The sequence below is a fragment of the Platalea leucorodia genome, assembly GCF_965183815.1.
Source record: "Platalea leucorodia genome assembly, chromosome: 5".
NCBI lineage: Eukaryota > Metazoa > Chordata > Aves > Pelecaniformes > Threskiornithidae > Platalea > Platalea leucorodia.
This window is the reverse complement of record NC_138827.1, coordinates 32,542,905-32,561,076: the sequence shown is the minus strand read 5'-3', so window position 1 is coordinate 32,561,076 and position 18,172 is coordinate 32,542,905. Positions and strand designations below refer to the sequence as shown.

Here is an 18,172-nt window from a genome sequence, read left to right as displayed (position 1 = left end):
CACCCTCTTCCAATTGCCTGGGCCAAGATGCACTCTCCGTTGGAGGAGGGAGCCCAGTCCCGTCCCCAGCAAAACCTGCCCTGCAAAGTGATGAGGGCAGCAAGAAAATACCCTGGGCTGTGCTGAGGAAGGCAGGGTTGGGGCACAATCCCTGCCTGTGGTCTGTGCACCCGCTATCATCTGGAAAGAGCTTTGCCCCAGCCTGGCAGGGGCACATGGGGACCCAAAACGCGCCAGTCAACTGGGTGGGACCCTGCCTTGTGGGAGATGTGGCACTAACGGTGTGTCCTGTGCCGGAGGAGAGGGGGGTGCTCCGGAGAAGCCAGGCTGGTTCCTGAAGGGCTGATCTACCCACATAAAACCCCTGGGTCCGTGGCTGGCCCAGCGTGGGGCAGGTCTTGGTGTCCTGGATCACACACTGGGCTGCTGCAGTGATGGTGCAGAGGAAAAATTGTCTGGCAGGGCAATGCTGCCGTGCCCATGCCACCATGCTCACACTGGGCCATGCAGACCCCGCTCTGGGACATATCTTGCCCGCCAGCCTGGTCTTCCTTTCTCTGCTTGCTCACCTCCCGGCAAAAAGGCCCCCGGGAGCTGTGGTGGTGGGTGATGCAGAGGTCCGCGAGCCCCTGAGCTCCCCTGCAAACCTTAGAGCTCAACCCTGTGACTTTGGGGCCCAACTGAACTGGCACAGCGGGGAGGCAAGTGGGGAAGGGAAGGAACGAGGCATGGAGAAACACCTCCTGGCAGAGGGGTGAGTCATGGCTGCAGCGTGGCCTGGCACCCTGCAGTCACCTGCCAGCAGGAGTGGGGCCCTGGGGGTTTCATGGCTGGAGGGGGGGCAAAAGAGCAGCTCAGGTGGGTTTCTGTCCTCTGGGGGTGACCCAGCTTGTGGGGGTCCCCCATGCTGCAGCCAACGGGTCCCACAGAGCCATCCTGGGGATGCGGGGCCGTGGGGAGAAGGGGAGTTGAAGGTCTGGGAGGGCTCCTTGCCCAGGGCTTGACCCTGGGGTTGCTGTGGTCCACGGGGACGGCATGGAGCTGGGGAGGGGATGTGGGTGCTGGTGGTGGGACACAGCCTGGGTGCTCTGGGGTGGAAGGCATGATTTGGGGGTGCTTGGAGGGGCTGACACAGACCTTTCCTTGCCACAACGCAAGGCGGGAGCTCGGGTTCCCAGGGATGGGGCATCCCTGCTGAAGGATGCTCCCAGGGCTGGTGTCCCCCCTCCCAGCAGGGCGGTGGTTAGTGTCCCATCCCTGCCACGGGGGAGGAAGGTCCAGCAACCTGTCCCCACGTCCCTGCCGCTTGGGGTGGGCCAGGCGCCGTGATAACGGGGCTGTGGCTGTCACCGCACCCTTAGGAAACATTTGGCTTCAGGCACCTGAACCCACGGTGAAGCGATAACTCCGCAGCTCGCTCACCCTGACTGGACCCACACCTGGTGCTATCGTGCCTTAGTCACACACTGAGAGTTTTTCCACTGCCGGGCCCCAGATAACCTCCTCACACCCCACTGGCCGCAGTGTTTGCACTTGTCCTCCTCCACTGGTGCCAGGCCGGGAGACACACACGCCTTGAGCCCCAGGCTGGAGGCACGCACACCTCTGGCCTGGGGCCATCTACGGCCATGCCTGGCAGCCACGGCACAGGCAAAGGGCATGAGGAGCATCCTTCCCCCAGGACCTGGGGTGGGCAGGCGACTGGCCAGGAGGGGGCCAGCGTTGCCCTCCTGCCAGGGCTAAATGTGAGGGGACATCCCTCCCCCAGCTGCTGGGTGGCAATGAGGTCACCCAGGGTTGGCACCCTGCGCCCGCAGGATGGCAGGAGACGGGCGATGGGGGTTGCAGTGACAGGACAGTGATGCTGGCTGTTGCTGTCCCCCTGCCAAAGTCCTGGGGCATGGGAGCACTGGGCTCCTCGCCGTTGCCGGCTTTGCCTGACCCGCTGCATTCCCTGGGCTCTCCCTGTGCCCCAGCAAGGCAGGACCCCAGTGCACCGGGGAGGTGATGGGCCTGGGCACGTTTCCCCGTGCAGGACTCTCATCGATGGCACTGGGGTGTCCGGGCTGACCAAGGTCTCCAGCTGTGCCCCTTTGCTCTTTGAAGGCTGTGCAAGCTCTGGGATGCAGTGGCTGCTGCCCAGAAACATCATCTCTGGGTCCCTTTGAAGGCAGCGCTGATTGCTGCACTGCTGATCAGGTTAGCAGAAGCACCCAGCTAACGTGTTTTGCTTGCAGGTCCGTACAGCTCCTGGTGGGACGCAGCCCCGCAGCGACACCCGCGCTCACAGAGGTGCAGGAGAGGCGGGCTGTGAATAACACAACCCAGCTGCCCACAATCTCCATCTTTCATGAGGTTAAATAGCTGCTGCCCTGGGGAGAGGAGCTCAAAATGTGCTGTGGGCTTAGCTGGTTGAAGAGGAGTGAGTTGATCATCCTGCACTGGGGCAGAGATTGGGCTGAGTCCTGCTGGGATAGGGCTGGAAGCTGGGCTTGAGCAGGTCAGGCCTAAAAGTGGGGGATACAATCAAAACCCAAGGACCGGGAATGGCCACCTGTCTCTGGATTTTATTTCAGGAGTGGTTGTGTTTTCTCTAAGTGCTGTTTAACAACATGAACAGACTGTGAACGACCTGCGAGCGGGGGGAGAAGAGCGAGATCCTCTTTCTCTGGTCTTACAAAGCTCTCCCTGGAGCAGCAGTGTCAGGCAGGCAGAGCAGGGGTGACAGTGGCAGCAAAGGCAGAGGAAGGCAGTGCGGGCAAAGCCCTGTCTCTGCAGACCCACCTCGGGGGAGCGTGGACACCACCTGCGGGCCAGCTGTGGCAAGGGAGCAAGGAAAGACGCTAGAAATGATTAGGAATGGCCACACACGCTGACAGGGAGAGGGCTTGGGTGGACGTGGCAGAGCCGAGAGCAAACAGGCAGGACAGGAGAAACCCTGGGGACCAGCTCGGTGCTTGTGGGAGGAAGGGCCAAGATGCTAAAAGCCATCCCTGGCAGCACGGGAAGGAAGAGAAAAGGGGTTAAATGATTCCTGGGGACAACAGATGACACTCCACAGGTGTTACCAGCTGCTGTTGGGGCATACTGGCACAGGCTGGGCCCTGGTGTGGAGGTGACATACCAGTTCCCGTGGGAAGAGATCGCCCGTGGGATGGGAATGGCAGCAACTCCAGCATCGCCTGGCTGGCGTTGAGGGGCTGCACGTCCGAGTCACCCCCGCACACTGGGGTTCAGCTCATCTCGGGGCAGCTGCACTCAAGAGATCCCCTCAGGGGCACCCCCTCTCCTGGGCTGTCCAAGATGGCTGGCAGATTGCTGTGGATCTCTGTGCCCCATGCTGAAACCTTCTGCTTCAGACAAACCTCCACCAGGCAGCCTTGCTCCTGCCTGGATGCAGCGGGAAGGTGATTTTTCGAAGTCCCTCCTGGCCCACACTGCTGTTTGCTCCCCCTTCCCTGTTCCCCTTCCATCTTTCTTCCTACAGGGAAGAGGAAACAGGACAGTCCTATTAGTAAAACTTTCACTCCCGACTGCCTGTGGCCTCAGGTAAGCGCTGCGGCTCTGGAGTGCTTTGCGAGGGTTTCCTTGCCAAGTGTGAAGGCGAGGAGCGTACGCTTTGTAAAACGAAGCCAGGAACGGTGCAGCGCCCGCCTGGCAGGCGGCCACCTGGCACAGCTGGCTCACAGCTGGCGGGGAGAGCGGGAGGCTGCAACAGCCGGGACCCAGCGAGGAGATGGGAAAACTTCTTATGAGCTCTGCGGGGAGTTGGGGTCAGCCCCGAGACCCTGGGGAGAGCAAGGCAATGCCACCGAGCTGCCCTCCGCCATCGTGTCGGACAGGTGGTGGGGGCGGCCTGTCCCAGAGCTGCCCCACAGCCCCCGTGTCCCCGGCCGAGGGACCCACCGCCAAGGCCCCGGGGGAACGGGCATCCCCAGCCTGCCGCTTCGGGCAACTGGGGAAGGGAGGGAGCACCCTGGAAGGCCCCGGGCGCCCTGCAGCTCCCTGCTCCCGCACACGGGCCTGCCCCCGGCCGGACTCGGAGACACCCGTCGGGCCCGGGCCGAGCACGGCTGTGCTGCCACCTCCTGGCGCGGGAGCCAGTCCCGCCTGCAGCGGGCTCTCCGCCCGGAGCGGGGAAGGAGATAGGTGGGACCCAGGCAGGTCCCCGGGTGCGGCCACTGGGGAGGCAGCGCCGGCGGCGCCAGGCCCGGGGCGGCTGCCGCCCGCTGGGAGCGGGGCGCGAACCCGCCACCTCCACCCCTCACACCGCGGTGCGTTCCCTAAAGCGCTCCGGGCACTTCCGGGCGCCCCTTGGCGGGAACGGAAGTGGCGCTGCCCGGGGCGCTGTGGTGGTTGCACCGTCCCGGTGGCTGTGGAGCCGGCGCGGGTGGGTGAGCGCGGGAGCGGCTCCCCCCGGGGCTGCTGCGTCCCCGCGGCCCAGCCTCGTCCCGCCCCTCCTCCCGCGGCCTTCCCGGGACCCCGCCGCGGCGCTCGGCGTGCCTGGCCCCCGCCGCCGGCCGCGTACAAGGCCCCGTTGTTGGGCCTGAGGGGGGTGGGGGGGCGGCTGAGGGGTGTGTGTGTGTACGTATATCCGTGTACGTCTGTAGGTATGCGTGTGTGTATCTATACGTATATGCGTGTTTGTGTATGTATGGGGTAGCCCCCGCGGGAGGTGCACGTTAACCCCAGCCCCGTGGTTTCCCCCCCCAGAGCTGGAGGGGACGGACGGGCCGGCGGCGGGCGAGGCCAGCGGGCAGGCGGGGAGATGGCGACGGGCGCAGACGTGCGGGACATCCTGGAGCTGGGCGGCGTGGAGTCGGAGAACACGGGCACCATCAACAAAAAGGACATCATCAACTCGGATAAGGTGAACTGCGACGCCCTAAGGGGCCGCTGCTTGTTTTCTAGGCGCTGACAGACCTTGCGTATTGTGTCTGGGGTGAATATTGGAAAAAAAGATGGAATAAAGCACGTTTCTACCATAGTCCGTTTATTTTCAGGCTTCCTAGGAGTATCTGGCAGTGCCTGGAGGGCCCCACTCCTGGGTTCCTGGTGTTCTTAGCTAACTGTGCTGTGGCATTTGGGAGGATATTTAAGCTGGAGCTGTGTAAGTGGTGTCCTGGTGAGCTGGGCCTGGTCCTGGGACATTTTCAGCTGTCTCTAAAATTCCCATTTTGCGGAGTACGTGTGAAGTGTGTTTACCATCTAGCCCCCAAGCAGATGGAAATAATATAACACAGTCCCATTTTAGAAAAAAAAAAAAAGATGACTTGGTTGAACGGTAAATGTATTCAAACCACAGGAGCAGTCCCTGTGTGGGGAAGGTGTGTGGCTGGGGTTTGAGAGAACTGGGATGTGTTGCCTGTGGGAACGTGGGCAAGTTAGTAAGCTCTGTTAAGGACGTATGCCGTCATGTGCTGCATTTTGTGTGGTAATATGCTACAGTATGTTGTTGCCTTCTGTATTTTGAATTCCGGCAAGGTCTTGGCTGTCCCATGCTTTGCAAGGTGTTGGGGAGGCCAGTTCACGAGTAGTTGTGAGATGTGGAGGTGCTTGGAAATGAGCTGGTGGAGATGAAATCCCCAGGAGCTCTCTGATGAAGAGATGGTCTGATTTGAAGTAAACCCTGTGTATTTATTTGGAAAAAAAAACCAAACCAACAAAACAAGCACACACAACCACCCTATCCTTGACTACTTCCTGAGTGTCTGTTTGCCTCCACTGAAACGTTTGTCTCTAAAGAGAAGCGCAGTGGTTTCATGACTGCCTTGCTGGGAATGGGACACGTTGTATAATTCGTGTAATAGAAAACTGATGCGGTTCAGTAATTTAAAGGCTGAAATGTTAAAATCACCAGTTATCAGCTGTGTTGGTGAATAGTGTGTCCGGTGAGCAGCTCGTTGGCTGGATTCAGCCTGTGATGTTGTGCCACTGAGCGTTCGGAGTTGCTAGTTCTTTGATTTAGATGTGTTTGTTAGCTAGTAGAGAGCTGAAGGAGTATTGGTGGCTGTCTGTCTCTCTTTTGGAGCAGAGAATAAGATGGATTTCTCCTCAAATTTATTGTGATGGAAAGAGAGAGGAAGGGGAGGTGCAGTGAGAGGTTTGGGGAGGAGCGCAGGAGGCCACTTGTGGCCATGAGTGAAACACTCTGAATTTCTACGAAGTACGGAAACTAAGTCAAACCAAAGGTATAAGCCATTATTGCATGGAGAGAACAAAATTGCTAATAACTGTGCAGCACTTGCTCAGGAAATAGATCTGTTCTCGATTAGAAAAGGAGCAGATTGATGTCTTTAAATCACAAGAGAACCATGAAGTACTTTTCAGTCCATTAGTAACCGAGAATGTTAAAATAAAAATTACTAGGCATAAAAACATTTAAATCAGCAAGACCGAGTAATTTGTTCTCAACTCCTAAAAGAGCTGGCTGAGGTGATCTCTGACCTGCTGATATTAACTTTTAATAAATCTGGGAACTTTGGGGGCATTCCAGAAGCCTGTGTTCAAACAGGGTGTGTGATGACCCACAGGTAACTGCCTCCGTTGGCCTTACATCACTCCTGGGCAAAATGATGGACATGCTAGGAGAAAGGTGTTTGATTAGGAGTGAAAAGGTGCTAATAAAAATGAATGTCTGTCATGAAGTTTTATGGAAAGTAGTTGTAGTCGAAGCTGATAGATTATTATTTTTTTAATGGGATTTTGAATTTGCTTGATAAAGATGACTGTATGGATTTAGTACAATTTATGATACAGTGTTAGTTTTACTACTGCAAAATATTCTGATTTGAAAGTTGGTAGCGATATGGTAAACAAGTACTTAAAAGTAGTGACATGGCTAGTAGTTATAAAGATGGTACAGTTAGACCAAATGCTCTGGACTACTCAGTAAACTCGGCCCACTTAAATAAAGTATACTTTGTTAATGGGGCTGTTTATTGTATCTGCCTGAATCCAAAGCTGATTACTTTATAAACTTGTGTATGTGATATGAGGTGGAATGTGTCTTAGAAACCATCACTTCTGACAAGGTTTTAGGGGTCAGATTAAGTCGTCTAAGCTGAATTCCTAGTATGAAGAAACCACGTCAAAAAAATTATTTCCTGCATAAATGGGAGAGTGGAGGTGGGAACGGGGGGTTTACTTTTGTAGATGATACTGGCAGTTTTGACATGGGGCTACTGCAAGGGCTTGATCACAATTGGTAAAAACTGAAGTTGCTGCAGAACAAAGTGAGAAAAACTAAGAGAGAGTGGGAAGACATTTTTATTATCTTCTCTAAAAGGTAGAGAATCACTTAATTAAATGCATTAATACCTTCACGTGGGGACAGTGCTTACTTAGTAAAAAAAAAAGCTTAGTACACCAGCCCTTGAAAACTACAGCCAGATGTTCAACTTGGAATTTAAGTGTGTGTTATCGGCAACAACAAGTGTCTGAATACTGGTGTCTGCTATCACTGAAAGTGGCATATTTTGTCTGTCAGTGTCTTTCACCAGGAACAGGCACTTTCCTGGAGAAATTCAAGGTGCCTAACAACAGATAAAAGCGAAAACCATCACGGGGCACCAGGTTATGTAGTTTAATGTTCCCTCAGGGATTGCTACTTCTGAATCTAAAATGCAATTCTTCTGTTTCAGAAAAAATCCAAGAAATCTTCAGAGACATTGACATTTAAGAGGCCGGAAGGAATGCACAGAGAAGTTTATGCGCTCCTCTACTCTGACAAAAAGTAAGAGCTTACGGTCATCTGTGCAGGTTGTGGAGTAGCCTGGGCTTTTGGTGGCAGGGCAGCATCCTCTTGAAACCACGGGCAGTCTTGCTTCCCGGATTGATTCCCCTTTGTGCTTGGCCCATGCTTGTGTCCTCCTCTCTTAGACAGTCATGGACAGTTTCTGTCTTCTCTCTTCTAAATTTGAGGGGTTTGCTCTGTGTAGGAGATGTATTAGGTACAGGCACAACAATCTAGTGCAGACAAGGCAGTGTTCTTGTCCTTCTGTATCTAATTCTCTTTTATTTGCAACTGGGAATAGCACCTCCTTTTATTTCTGCAAAAAGAGTTTTGCTGCAGCCTGTATTTAGCTTGTTATGGATTGTGCCCTTGCCCCAGAAGTCTCCTGCATAGTTTGCTTTCCAGATGGTTCTGTTCAAACCCATCCATGCTGTGTATTTTGTCCTCTGATGCGGGAAACGTTGCAGTCTGGGAAGTGCAAAACCTGGAATAAAGCTTAAACTCAGGTTTTTCCACCCTAGACATTGGTGGCAGATCCCACTCTGAGTCTGAAATCTCTTTGGGTTTGTCCTGGGCTGCTGCTTGCTTCTCATCAGCTGGTTCTTTTCTCCACCACAGGGATGCTCCTCCGCTGCTGCCAAGTGATACAACTCAGGGTTATCGAACAGTCAAAGCAAAACTGGGGTCCAAGAAAGTCCGGCCTTGGAAGTGGATGCCTTTCACCAACCCAGCGAGAAAAGATGGAGCGATGTTTTACCACTGGAGGAGAGCAGCAGAGGAAGGAAAGGACTACCCTTTTGCCAGGTTTAATAAAGTAAGTGTGAGCACTTTCAAACAAAAGCGTATAAATAGCAGCTGGAAAATACCCTCTGGTCAGCTTCTTGAATGTCCAGGCAGGAAGTTGGTTCTTTCAACATGTGAAAGCTGACTTAGATTTGGCATTTGCATTTTAAATTGCAGCATGGCCTGCAGCTGTGTGAACTCAGACTATGATGTCTCCAGATCCTTTAAGCTAGGTGGGCTCAGCACGTGGTCAGGGCTTGCTAGAGCCCTCTGTGTTTCAGGTGTGCAGTCATTGATTTGGTAAGGAGGCACTGTACCATCTAATTCAGCTCCTAACCAACACCCTCTCCCTGATTACAGGCTCTGGGTAGTAAAAGATATTCTATTCTGAGTGAGACATTAAAGTCTTGTTATTTTGCCCAGTATGAAAAAATTCGCTTGAGCTTTGTGGCCAAAAAGCTGGCTTGCAGCCTCTTGGCCAGATTCCAGCACAGATGCTGAATTACGTTGCATTCCCTCTGAAATTGCTCCTGTGGTATCAGTGTGGTGCAGTACCCTGTTCTTTGCGTCTTATATTAAATTGTCACAATGTGTTGTTGTAATCTCCTGCTGTCTTTTGTCCCAGATGTATCTGCTTTGAGTGGTTGGGGCTTTCATGTGCATGCACAAAGAAAACTACATCAAGATTTATATTTCAAAGTCAGGACCTCCAAAGTTAGGAAGGAGCAGTGTTAGGGTACCTCCGTAATGTAATTTAACTCCCTTCACGATGCAAATCTGAAGGGGGAAAAAAAAAACAACCCTGTGTGATAACGTGATTCCACAAAAGCTCTGCTTGCCTATAACTGTATACAGCATTTTAAGTTTGTAACCCACAGAGCGTCAGCTCTAACAAAGCCTGGCTTCCTGCAGAGTTAAGTGGTTGGTTGACCTTATATGTTAGAAGGCTCAGGTTCTGACTGATGCTTTTCCTCTTGCTGGGACATTGGTAAGAGCCTCCTGTGGTATCTCTTCTCTGATGTCTAGGGTGGAAGTCTGAAGTGTGACTCACTTAGTCAAGGCGCCTACCTAGCTGTCTGAGTGAAACTTTGGGAGCGTAATTGTCTCTAAGACCCTACCGCTGTAACAGTTTTTGGCTGAGTTCAACTGAGTTTATCAGAGGGGACCACACATGGGTGTTGTAATTATATGATTCTTGTTTCCTTAACTTTATCATGTGCTGTGAATTGACAGACAGAAGAACCTTCAACAAGGCTGCAACCTTTAGATTAGTGGTACGGACCTCTGCCATCTGCACATGCACAATTACATAATACTAGGAGCAAGTTGTTACCCTTGTGGATCCATGGTTGAGAGGGTAGAAGGCACCAATGAGGAGTTCTGCAGCTATTTGCTATATCAGAGGAATTTTATTTACTTTTCCAGACTCTTCTGTGGCTTTCTTCTATGATTCCTTCTCACGTACTTGATACCTCTGCCTGAATCTCTCGTGCCCCTTGGCACGAGCCTGTTTTCCTGTGTAGTTTGTCCCACTAGTCACTCAGGCTCTTTAACCTGGCTCCTGTGTCACTGCCCAGTTGCTTTGCCTTTTCTCTCTGCTCCCAGTCTCCCACCCAAATTCCTCCTCTTTGTGAAATCCAAAATGTAAACTTAGGTTTCACAGTGTACACTGAGCCTTGATCCAGGGTGTGAAATAGGAATATAAAAGCAGCTTCACTGGTGTCAGAGCAAAAGCCCATCTCAGCTGATATTCTGTTTCTGGCTACCGTTACTACAGGCTTAGAGAAAGAGCATGAGAATGGGGCAAATATAGATAATTTCTTTCTAGCTTCTGCCTGTCTGTGGCTTAAGGATTTCTTAACTTGGAATTTGTGTTTAATAATTCTTGCTAGGTACATTCAGGGTAGAAAGCTGCTTTGTGAATATCCCATGATAATGAGTTCTGCAGGCTAATTTTGTATGGTGTGCAAAGGTGCTATTCATTTTAACCTCCTGCCTTGGTGTTCTGTTTGGTGTCTCCGAGATCTTGTGTTACATGATGTAGTAAATTGTCCTTGCTATATACTATGTTTTCCATAATTTGACATACATCTGCCCTTCTGTGCCCTGTCACGCTTGTTGTTCTCAAATATCCTGTCTTTTGAAATGGGTGGACTAGGGTTCGTGTTTCACTTATGGAAGTATGGCGTGTTTGTACATTGGCTGTGTTTCTCTGTGGGGTTTTTTTTCTGATAATTTTTAATCTTCAGTTTGTCTTTTCACTACTGTTGGGCATTGTGCTGATGTTTTCACAGAACTGTCTCGTGGCTCCCAGGATCTTTCCTGAGCGGTTTCAGCTAATTTAATGCCCATCATTGTGTGAGTTTATTGTGTGAAACGTAGGGCTGAGAGGGGTTTTCTGGGCCATTGAATCCTCTTCTTGGCTCTTTCAGGTCCTGTACCATCCAGTTGCTTTCATAAACTGATCAAGTTCCTTTTGAAAAGCACTTGGATTTTCCTGCCCCTGTACTTCCTTGGGAAGCTGTTCCAGACTGTCTCTGCTCCATTTCTCATTTCCAGGTTAAATTTGCCATGTTAAATTGGCATTTCTTTGCAAGCCAATTTCTTTGTCCTTATTTCAGTTGTTCTTTTCTTCCTGTGGGTGTTCCTTTCATTCCATCTAGCGTACTTTAAGCTTGCAGTCAGATTCCCTTTCAGACTTCCTTTGCTAGGCTCCTTTCTCTTCCAGTCTGCTGTGGGAAGACAAGCTCCCCACCCCATTACTCACCCTCATTGCTCTTCTCTGTACTTGTTCCCATTTCAGTTCATCTTTCCTGAACATGGGTCAGTAGAGTTACAGTTGATATCCCCGGCAAGGTCTTGTGGTGCAACCGAAACCCTGCCAGTTTGCTGGAAATCCCTCTCTGGGGGTCATATTTGCATTTTCATGGCTGTATTGAACTTATAGTCATCCCGTGGTCGGCTCAAGCTTCCCGTCTGATGAGTTCTCACCTTCTCACTTCTCAGCAGTTCTCACCTGAGCAGCCATGAAAGTGGCTGAGGAAGTGTTTTGGGGACTGCTCTTTGCTCTTGTCCCATTCTGTTCTCTGACCTGGCATCTGCCACCTTCCCTTCCGTCCACTGCAGAGGGTCCTGCTGGCGCTTTTCATGTATGTGTGCTACTCTAGCAATTTTTTCTTTTTTGTGACGTACATAGGGCGTCCTTACGGTGTCTAATAGGATGGTGCTTCTCCTGGTGGAAGTGGTACTTGAAGGTTGAAGTGCAGTATGATATGCTTCACCTTTACGCTTCTGTATCTAAGTGATGGACGAATGGCAGTAGACCTAAAGAGACTGTGATGTGGAGGCTCAGAAATGCATCCTCATGAGGATGACTTTTCTGGTGTAGGACTCAGGAGGGCACAGAGGTGTTGAAGCATGTGCGCTGCTCACGTGCACACCGTGTTTTCGTGTGGAGGCAGGACTGCCTCAGGCTGAGCACAGTTCAACTGCAGGAGTGGTGGGAGGGGGTAAGGGAGGAAAGCACAGACTTGTTTGTACTTTTGCTTTACCATGCGCTAGGACTTCCCCTAATACAGTAAGTATTTTTACTGTTCCTTGAGTACTCATGTGACACTTGTGTTCTGGATAGAGCCCTTGCAGAGCAGTTCCAGGCTGGGGACAGTGGTGTGGTGTGGGTTTGGCCTTTTGGGCACCTGGGGACACTCTGAGAGTTGGACTGTCATTTGGCGCTGTGGCTCTGCTGGAGAAAGGGTGGATGAGGAAGGGAGGGACAAAGTTGTTTGCCAAGTTTATGGCCCTCAATTCTACAGCACCCAGCCTTTCAGATCTTCACAGGACTGTCTGCACCAAACATGAAAGAAGTGGGTAGCGTATCAAAGCAGGAGGTGTGCTAAAGGCTAGGAACCACCGCTTCTTGCCTTTCCCGTTCTTCCCGTACAAGTGAGCATGCCCCAACCCAAGTAAAGAGTTGACTGTTGGAGCAGTTTATGTCAAGGTATTGGTGCTGCTATGTGGGAGGAATGCAGGGAGGCTGGCTGAACCTTGGTTTCACTGTCATGTTAGCCTGATAATTTTGAAACCTATTGTCAGGATGTGGGTTGATGACCTCTGCCTGTGTCAGAAAATACCACCTGAAATAGGTTTCACCCTCCCAGGCTGGTAGGCTCCCCAGAACGTCATGTCTGCGGACCTGAGATCACACATTGCTCTTTATCAAGTCCCCTGCCTGCTTGTCATGTTTCCTACCAGGACACATTGCTCAGGGTCCTGGCAGCCCCCTCCTGTCAGTGCGCTGCTCTTGTTCTTGGCTCAAGTATCTTGGCCCATACCAGCTGACAGTGAGAAGTGAAGTGCTACAAGAGAGCTGCCATGTTTTTCTTTTCCCTGCATAGACAGTGCAGGTACCTGTCTACTCGGAGCAGGAGTACCAGATGTATCTGCATGATGATGCGTGGACCAAAGCTGAGACAGACCACCTCTTTGACCTGGCTCGGCGTTTTGATCTGCGCTTTGTGGTGATTCATGACCGCTATGATCACCAGCAGTTCAAGGTGAGTCCCGGGGGCCAAGGTGCTGCTAGCAACCTGCTGCTATGGCACGTGCAGGGCTTGCTGCACTGCAAAGACCAAATTACCCTTTATATCAACTTAATTAGGGGAAAATAATGAATTATTGGCAGGAAGGAATATTGAATTTCCAGCATGGGGCATTGCTGCTTGCTTTGTTTGTAATTAAATCTGCTGTGACTTGTGCTCATTCCGTGTTGTGTTTTATTAGAAAGTTAGAAGGGTTGTCCCTGCCAGGAGAACAACTCATTGTTCCTTGAAGTTAAGGCAGCTGGTGAGTTTGTTTAGCTGAGCAGCATAGGTGTCCTGGATTCCAGTCTAGGCCCTGGGAGAGGGGTCTGCTAACAGTCCCTGGGGATTGGGATTTTTCCGTGGTGCTGCTCCTGACTTGTGGTCTGAACTGGTACAGGCTTCTGTCATCCCTGCTGTGAAGCAGGGACCATCAGTCGTCTGAAGATGCAACCCTGGTGTCATGATCCTAAGTCTCCTGTAACTGCTGGTTCCATGCCTCCCGGTGACAGGGGGGAATGATGCGACTCCTACAGAATAGCTCCAAATGCTGGAGGTTTTTATTGCCCTCTGAAAGGCTCACATGAAGAGCCTGTAGCAAAGTGGAATAACAAGAGTTTGCCCAGCTGGGCAGCCCAAACACCTTTGGTGTTTGGAGTAAGGGAACACAGCTTAGACTCCATGTAACGATGGGCATGTTAATTACAGTGAATTGTTGCAGCTGATACCTTCTTGTTTATGGCTTGAATAGCCATTGACTGAAGCAGCTCAGAGGAGCCCTCCAGTACGTTTGTCACAGTTTCCTGTTCACAGGTTTTCTCTCGAGACAACTATCCTTGCATCCTTTTATGTGGGAGTGCTTCACTGCTGTATTGTCTCTAACCCTCGGCTATAATGTTGGACCCTCTGGTGGGTGGTTTTGAAGCAGCAGCTGTGAACCCATGACAGTTAATTGATGCAGTTCACTGGGAAACTCCCCCTGCCCTGTGGTTCCACTGGGACTGGCAGGGCTCCTCCTAGGCGCTGTGTCTTATACCCTATCTGACATCCTTCAGCCAGTGGACCTTTGCTGGCTACTGCACAAGGTCTTGCTTGGTTCTTTCGTAATGTTGTCTTCCTGTGATGTCTTCCACAGAAAAGGTCAGTGGAGGACCTGAAGGAACGATATTACCACATTTGTGCCAAGCTGGCTAATATTCGTGCAGCTCCGGGCACAGACCTGAAAATCCCAGTCTTTGATGCTGGCCATGAGAGGCGAAGGAAGGAACAACTGGAAAGGCTGTATAATAGGACACCAGAGCAGGTAACTTGGGGAAGAGAGCATCACTGCTCCAAAAGATTTATGATAAGTTGAATCAGTACATGGATGAAATAGGCCAGAGGGCGGGAAAGGGAAAGAAAGACTGGATGAGAAAAGAGCAACACCTAGCTTTTGATGTTGAGTTCATGTCATTTTAAGGAATACAAAAGGACAATAACTGAGAAATCTGACTATACAGGAGAGAGGGCTAGATGAGCAGAGTTATGGGTTCTGGTAACTGTCAACACCTTCTCTGTGATACCTACTGTGCTAGTGCTGTGAATAGAAACAAATTGTCAGGTCAATGTCCTTATGAGTCCCCGAGTCCTATGGGGAGAGAATTATTTCCTTTAGAGTAAAGATCTTGCCAGGAAACTTCAAAGACTGTAAATCTGCATGTTTAGTTCTCTTCTTTGTTGAAGCTGTGTGACGACCCCAGGGTTTAGAGGTTAAGGAACTGTGTGTTCCCCAAAGGCTGGGGGAGAGCCTCCTTTTCTGTTAGTAGTTCCCTCTAATGACAAGTTCAGATGTGTAATGACTCTGCTTGTCCTTCCCACATTGGCAGCTGTGCTGATACTAGGCATAGCAGCTCTAAGTTCTACATACTGTGTCTGGGGAGGGGAGCCAGCTTTTCATAGCACTGCATTTGCAACTAGGGTATATCTGGGCTTTTTCACCCTTCTAGCTGTGCTCTTGGCCTCCTTGTCTGGAGGAGGGATTGATCACTTACGGGTGCTGCTGAAGGGTGCATCGTGGATGTTGCAACACAGTACCTGGCAGTTTGTAGACTGGCATTGTCATGGATGCAGGGTAGGGCTCTGGAAGAGAATGTGCTCTGCCAATCCAAGTCCTCTGCAGGGCATTAGGCAGGGGAGCTTAAAGGCACTCCCAGGCTGGCCCAGAGCAGAGTTATTATCGGTAGATGGCCCCCTTGCCTTGCTAGGCCTCCTCTGCTGCTCTAATTGCCTTTCCGTGCTCTGGTCTGCAGGTGGCAGAAGAAGAATACCTCATCCAGGAGCTCCGCAAAATCGAAACCAGGAAGAAAGAGAGAGAAAAGAGGACCCAAGACCTGCAGAAACTCATCACAGCTGCTGACACCACCACTGAGCAGAGACGCGCCGAGCGCAAGGCTCCCAAGAAGAAGCTGCCACAGAAAAAGGAGACAGAGAAGCCTGTAAAGATTTTTCTTTTTTTCCCCTGCTTTGTGCTCTGGCTGGGTAACATGTTTTTTCCTTCAGCAATCCTAGTGGGATCAGGCCCTCAGCTTTTTAGGGGGAAGTGGCTGCTGGCTGCCTTCTGGCAGATGTGGTTTTAGTTAAGTCTTTTGGAAGGCGGAATGGTCTAAGGCAGCCATTGTCAGAGTCCTCTGGTGTGCTCTCTGTTTCTCTCCCATTTGAAAAATGCTGGTTTAAGTCCTGTTTCCCTTTCCCTCCCTGAGAAATGGGATGACATGGTGCCAGCCATTCATGCTTCATGGCATGGAGAAGCATCTGTCTCCCTGCTTTTCCCAAGTGTATTCTGGTACTGCTGTGCAGGGTTGTCCCACAAACCTGTTGTCTTTCACCTGCCTTCTTTTTCTAGTCCAGGTTTCCCTTTCCTTTCCCACTCCTGGGTCTCAGCAGCATCTCCCCAAGCTCAGTGTGTGCCCCTCTTCTGATCCTCAGCTGTAATCAGAGCAGCCCTGCTGGGGGACTCCTGTATTCTGGGAGCTATTGCTGCTTATTTTTTCCTGAGCTGAGCCAAAGTTTAAGGAGCCCAGAACACAGGTTTCAATTCACATTTGATGTTACCTCAGTTTCCCTTTCTGGAAAGAGGACAGCGTGGACTGAAATAAATTCAGCACCGTCAGTAGGAAAGGGCTGTTACAAAATCTCAGATGTTTCCAGTGAGTCCCTGGGAATTCCTGTCCCTCCGCCTTGTGAAGAGAGAGCACTTGTGTCATCGTCCTCCAAAAAGGTCTGTGTAGAGCGGGGAGAGAAGCAGTGAATGCTAGACAGTTATTGCTCGATGAAGTGTACCTAATGGCCACCAGTTCCTTAATTTTTTTTTTTTTTTTTTTCCCCCCTCCCCGAATATGTGTTAAATTTTTTTTTAATTATTTATTTTGGGGCTTTTTTTTTTTTTTTTTTGCTCCCCACATAATGAAAATATAGTATCACTGGGCACCTTGTGCATTGAATTCCCTTGAGGGTTGATCTTCTAAAGCTCACCCATGGCTGGCATATCTCCCTCTAAAGAAAGCAGCTTGTCATTCGTGGTAATGAATAAAGGGTGGTGATGGAGAATGGGGCTGGAAAGATGCTGAGGATGCCAAGGTGAGGGAGTCCAGCCCTAAATATTGCCTGTTGGCTGGTGCCTGTCTGCAGGCATATAGTGGATAGGCACGCCACGGTGGGCAGAGAAGCAGTTTCTGTTGTTGCACTAGCATCATTTCAACCATGACAGAGTCCATTAGGAGTCAATTACCAACTATAGCCAGGAAATGTTAAGAAAAAAATTGCATTTTAACTAAGAATTTGAATCGGGAGCTGCATCAGCATCATTTCAACAAAGGAAAATCATTTACCAAAGAGTCAATTGAGGTTGAAGCGTTTACAGCGTGTACAGGCACGCAAGGCAAAAGAAACCATTTAATTGCTTATGCGCTGAGTGCAGTCAGAGTTGTCTCGGCTAAGCCAGCGATGCTGATTTACCCTCACTGCTTGTGTCAGGGTGTTCAGCAACAGGCGGGGGGCAGAGTTCGGGGAGTCTGAAAGCCAGCCTTCATCCAAAGGAAGCAGAGAGGATTGGTTTTTGATTGCAGCTCTCTTTGTCTAATAACCCATGCAGGGAGGCTACATCCTACCAAAGATCAAAGTGTTCCCTACAAATTCATGAGCCCTGTTGGTAGTTAGAGAATAGTTTTTCCACCATGGTCATGTTTAGAAATCTCTTCCTGAGGCCTCTGTTTATTGGACTGACCACAGATAACTGAAAAAAACCTTTATTTATTAGAGATAGCTGATAGAGATGTGAGAGTCATTGGCAGGGAACTTGAGGAATGGAGTTGCTGTCCCTCAGCATCTCTTACGGTCTTGGGGCAGCCCTGGTTGTCTCAGCCCTGTCTGAAACGAACAAAGAGCAAGCGGCAGAGCCTCTCTGCAGAGAAATGTGGGAGCAGCAAGGCGAATGCTGTCCCCAAAGAAATTGGGAGATTTGAGGTGACTCTTGCTTTTGGAAAAGCGTGACTGAGCATGCGTTTTGCAGAGATTGTGGCTATTGATAGATTGAAACATGACTATCACTGACCCATTCAGAGGACCCCACACTATTCAGTGCACAGGGCCCTGCAGATAGGCTGGTTTAATCATTTAAAAGTCTGCTCACCTTGTGCTTTGCTCAGCAGCACAGATTTTTAAGGGAGCTCATTTTTTTTTTTTCCCCATTTTGTTGAAATGCAACTAAATGCTCTACTGTCTAGCCACAGCATTAGAAGTTTGCCTTTTTGTATTACTATGCTTAAAATGTGAAGTGGAGAAGAAAGAAGACTGTCTAACGAGTGGACAAATGGCACAACATGTATAAACAGCAGGCCTCCTTGGAGGGGTGCAGTCCTTACATCCTCATTAGTGGGCTCATGTCTCTACAGATCAGAGGTTTCTCAGCTCATTCCTTAGAGGACTTGCAGTCAAAAGCCAAGATTTAGGGAAGTCCTGGGCTATTTTGATCTGTGAAATGGGCCTAAGTTAGATAAGGGTGATATTGTGGAAATATGCGTATGTTAGTGTAAGGAGTACC

The 18,172-nt window shown here is 50.5% G+C and overlaps 1 protein-coding gene across 3 annotated transcripts in view; it reads left to right on the top strand.

Annotated features, from left to right (window-relative positions):
- The first annotated feature begins 4,318 nt into the window (after positions 1–4,318).
- The window catches only part of DMAP1 (DNA methyltransferase 1 associated protein 1), a 33,845-nt gene continuing 19,991 nt past the window's right edge, over positions 4,319–18,172 (top strand). Inside the window, exons 1-7 of one of the 3 annotated variants that reach the window (XM_082314055.1) lie at positions 4,319–4,390; positions 4,714–4,870; positions 7,644–7,735; positions 8,354–8,549; positions 12,913–13,071; positions 14,231–14,398; positions 15,384–15,569. In XM_082314055.1, coding sequence (XP_082170181.1) covers positions 4,769–4,870; positions 7,644–7,735; positions 8,354–8,549; positions 12,913–13,071; positions 14,231–14,398; positions 15,384–15,569 — 903 coding nt within the window. In that variant the 5' untranslated portion in view covers positions 4,319–4,390; positions 4,714–4,768. Of the gene's footprint in view, positions 4,391–4,429; positions 4,871–7,643; positions 7,736–8,353; positions 8,550–12,912; positions 13,072–14,230; positions 14,399–15,383; positions 15,570–18,172 lie in introns of those variants that run through there. The other 2 variants (XM_082314056.1, XM_082314057.1) reach the window with 2 other exon arrangements.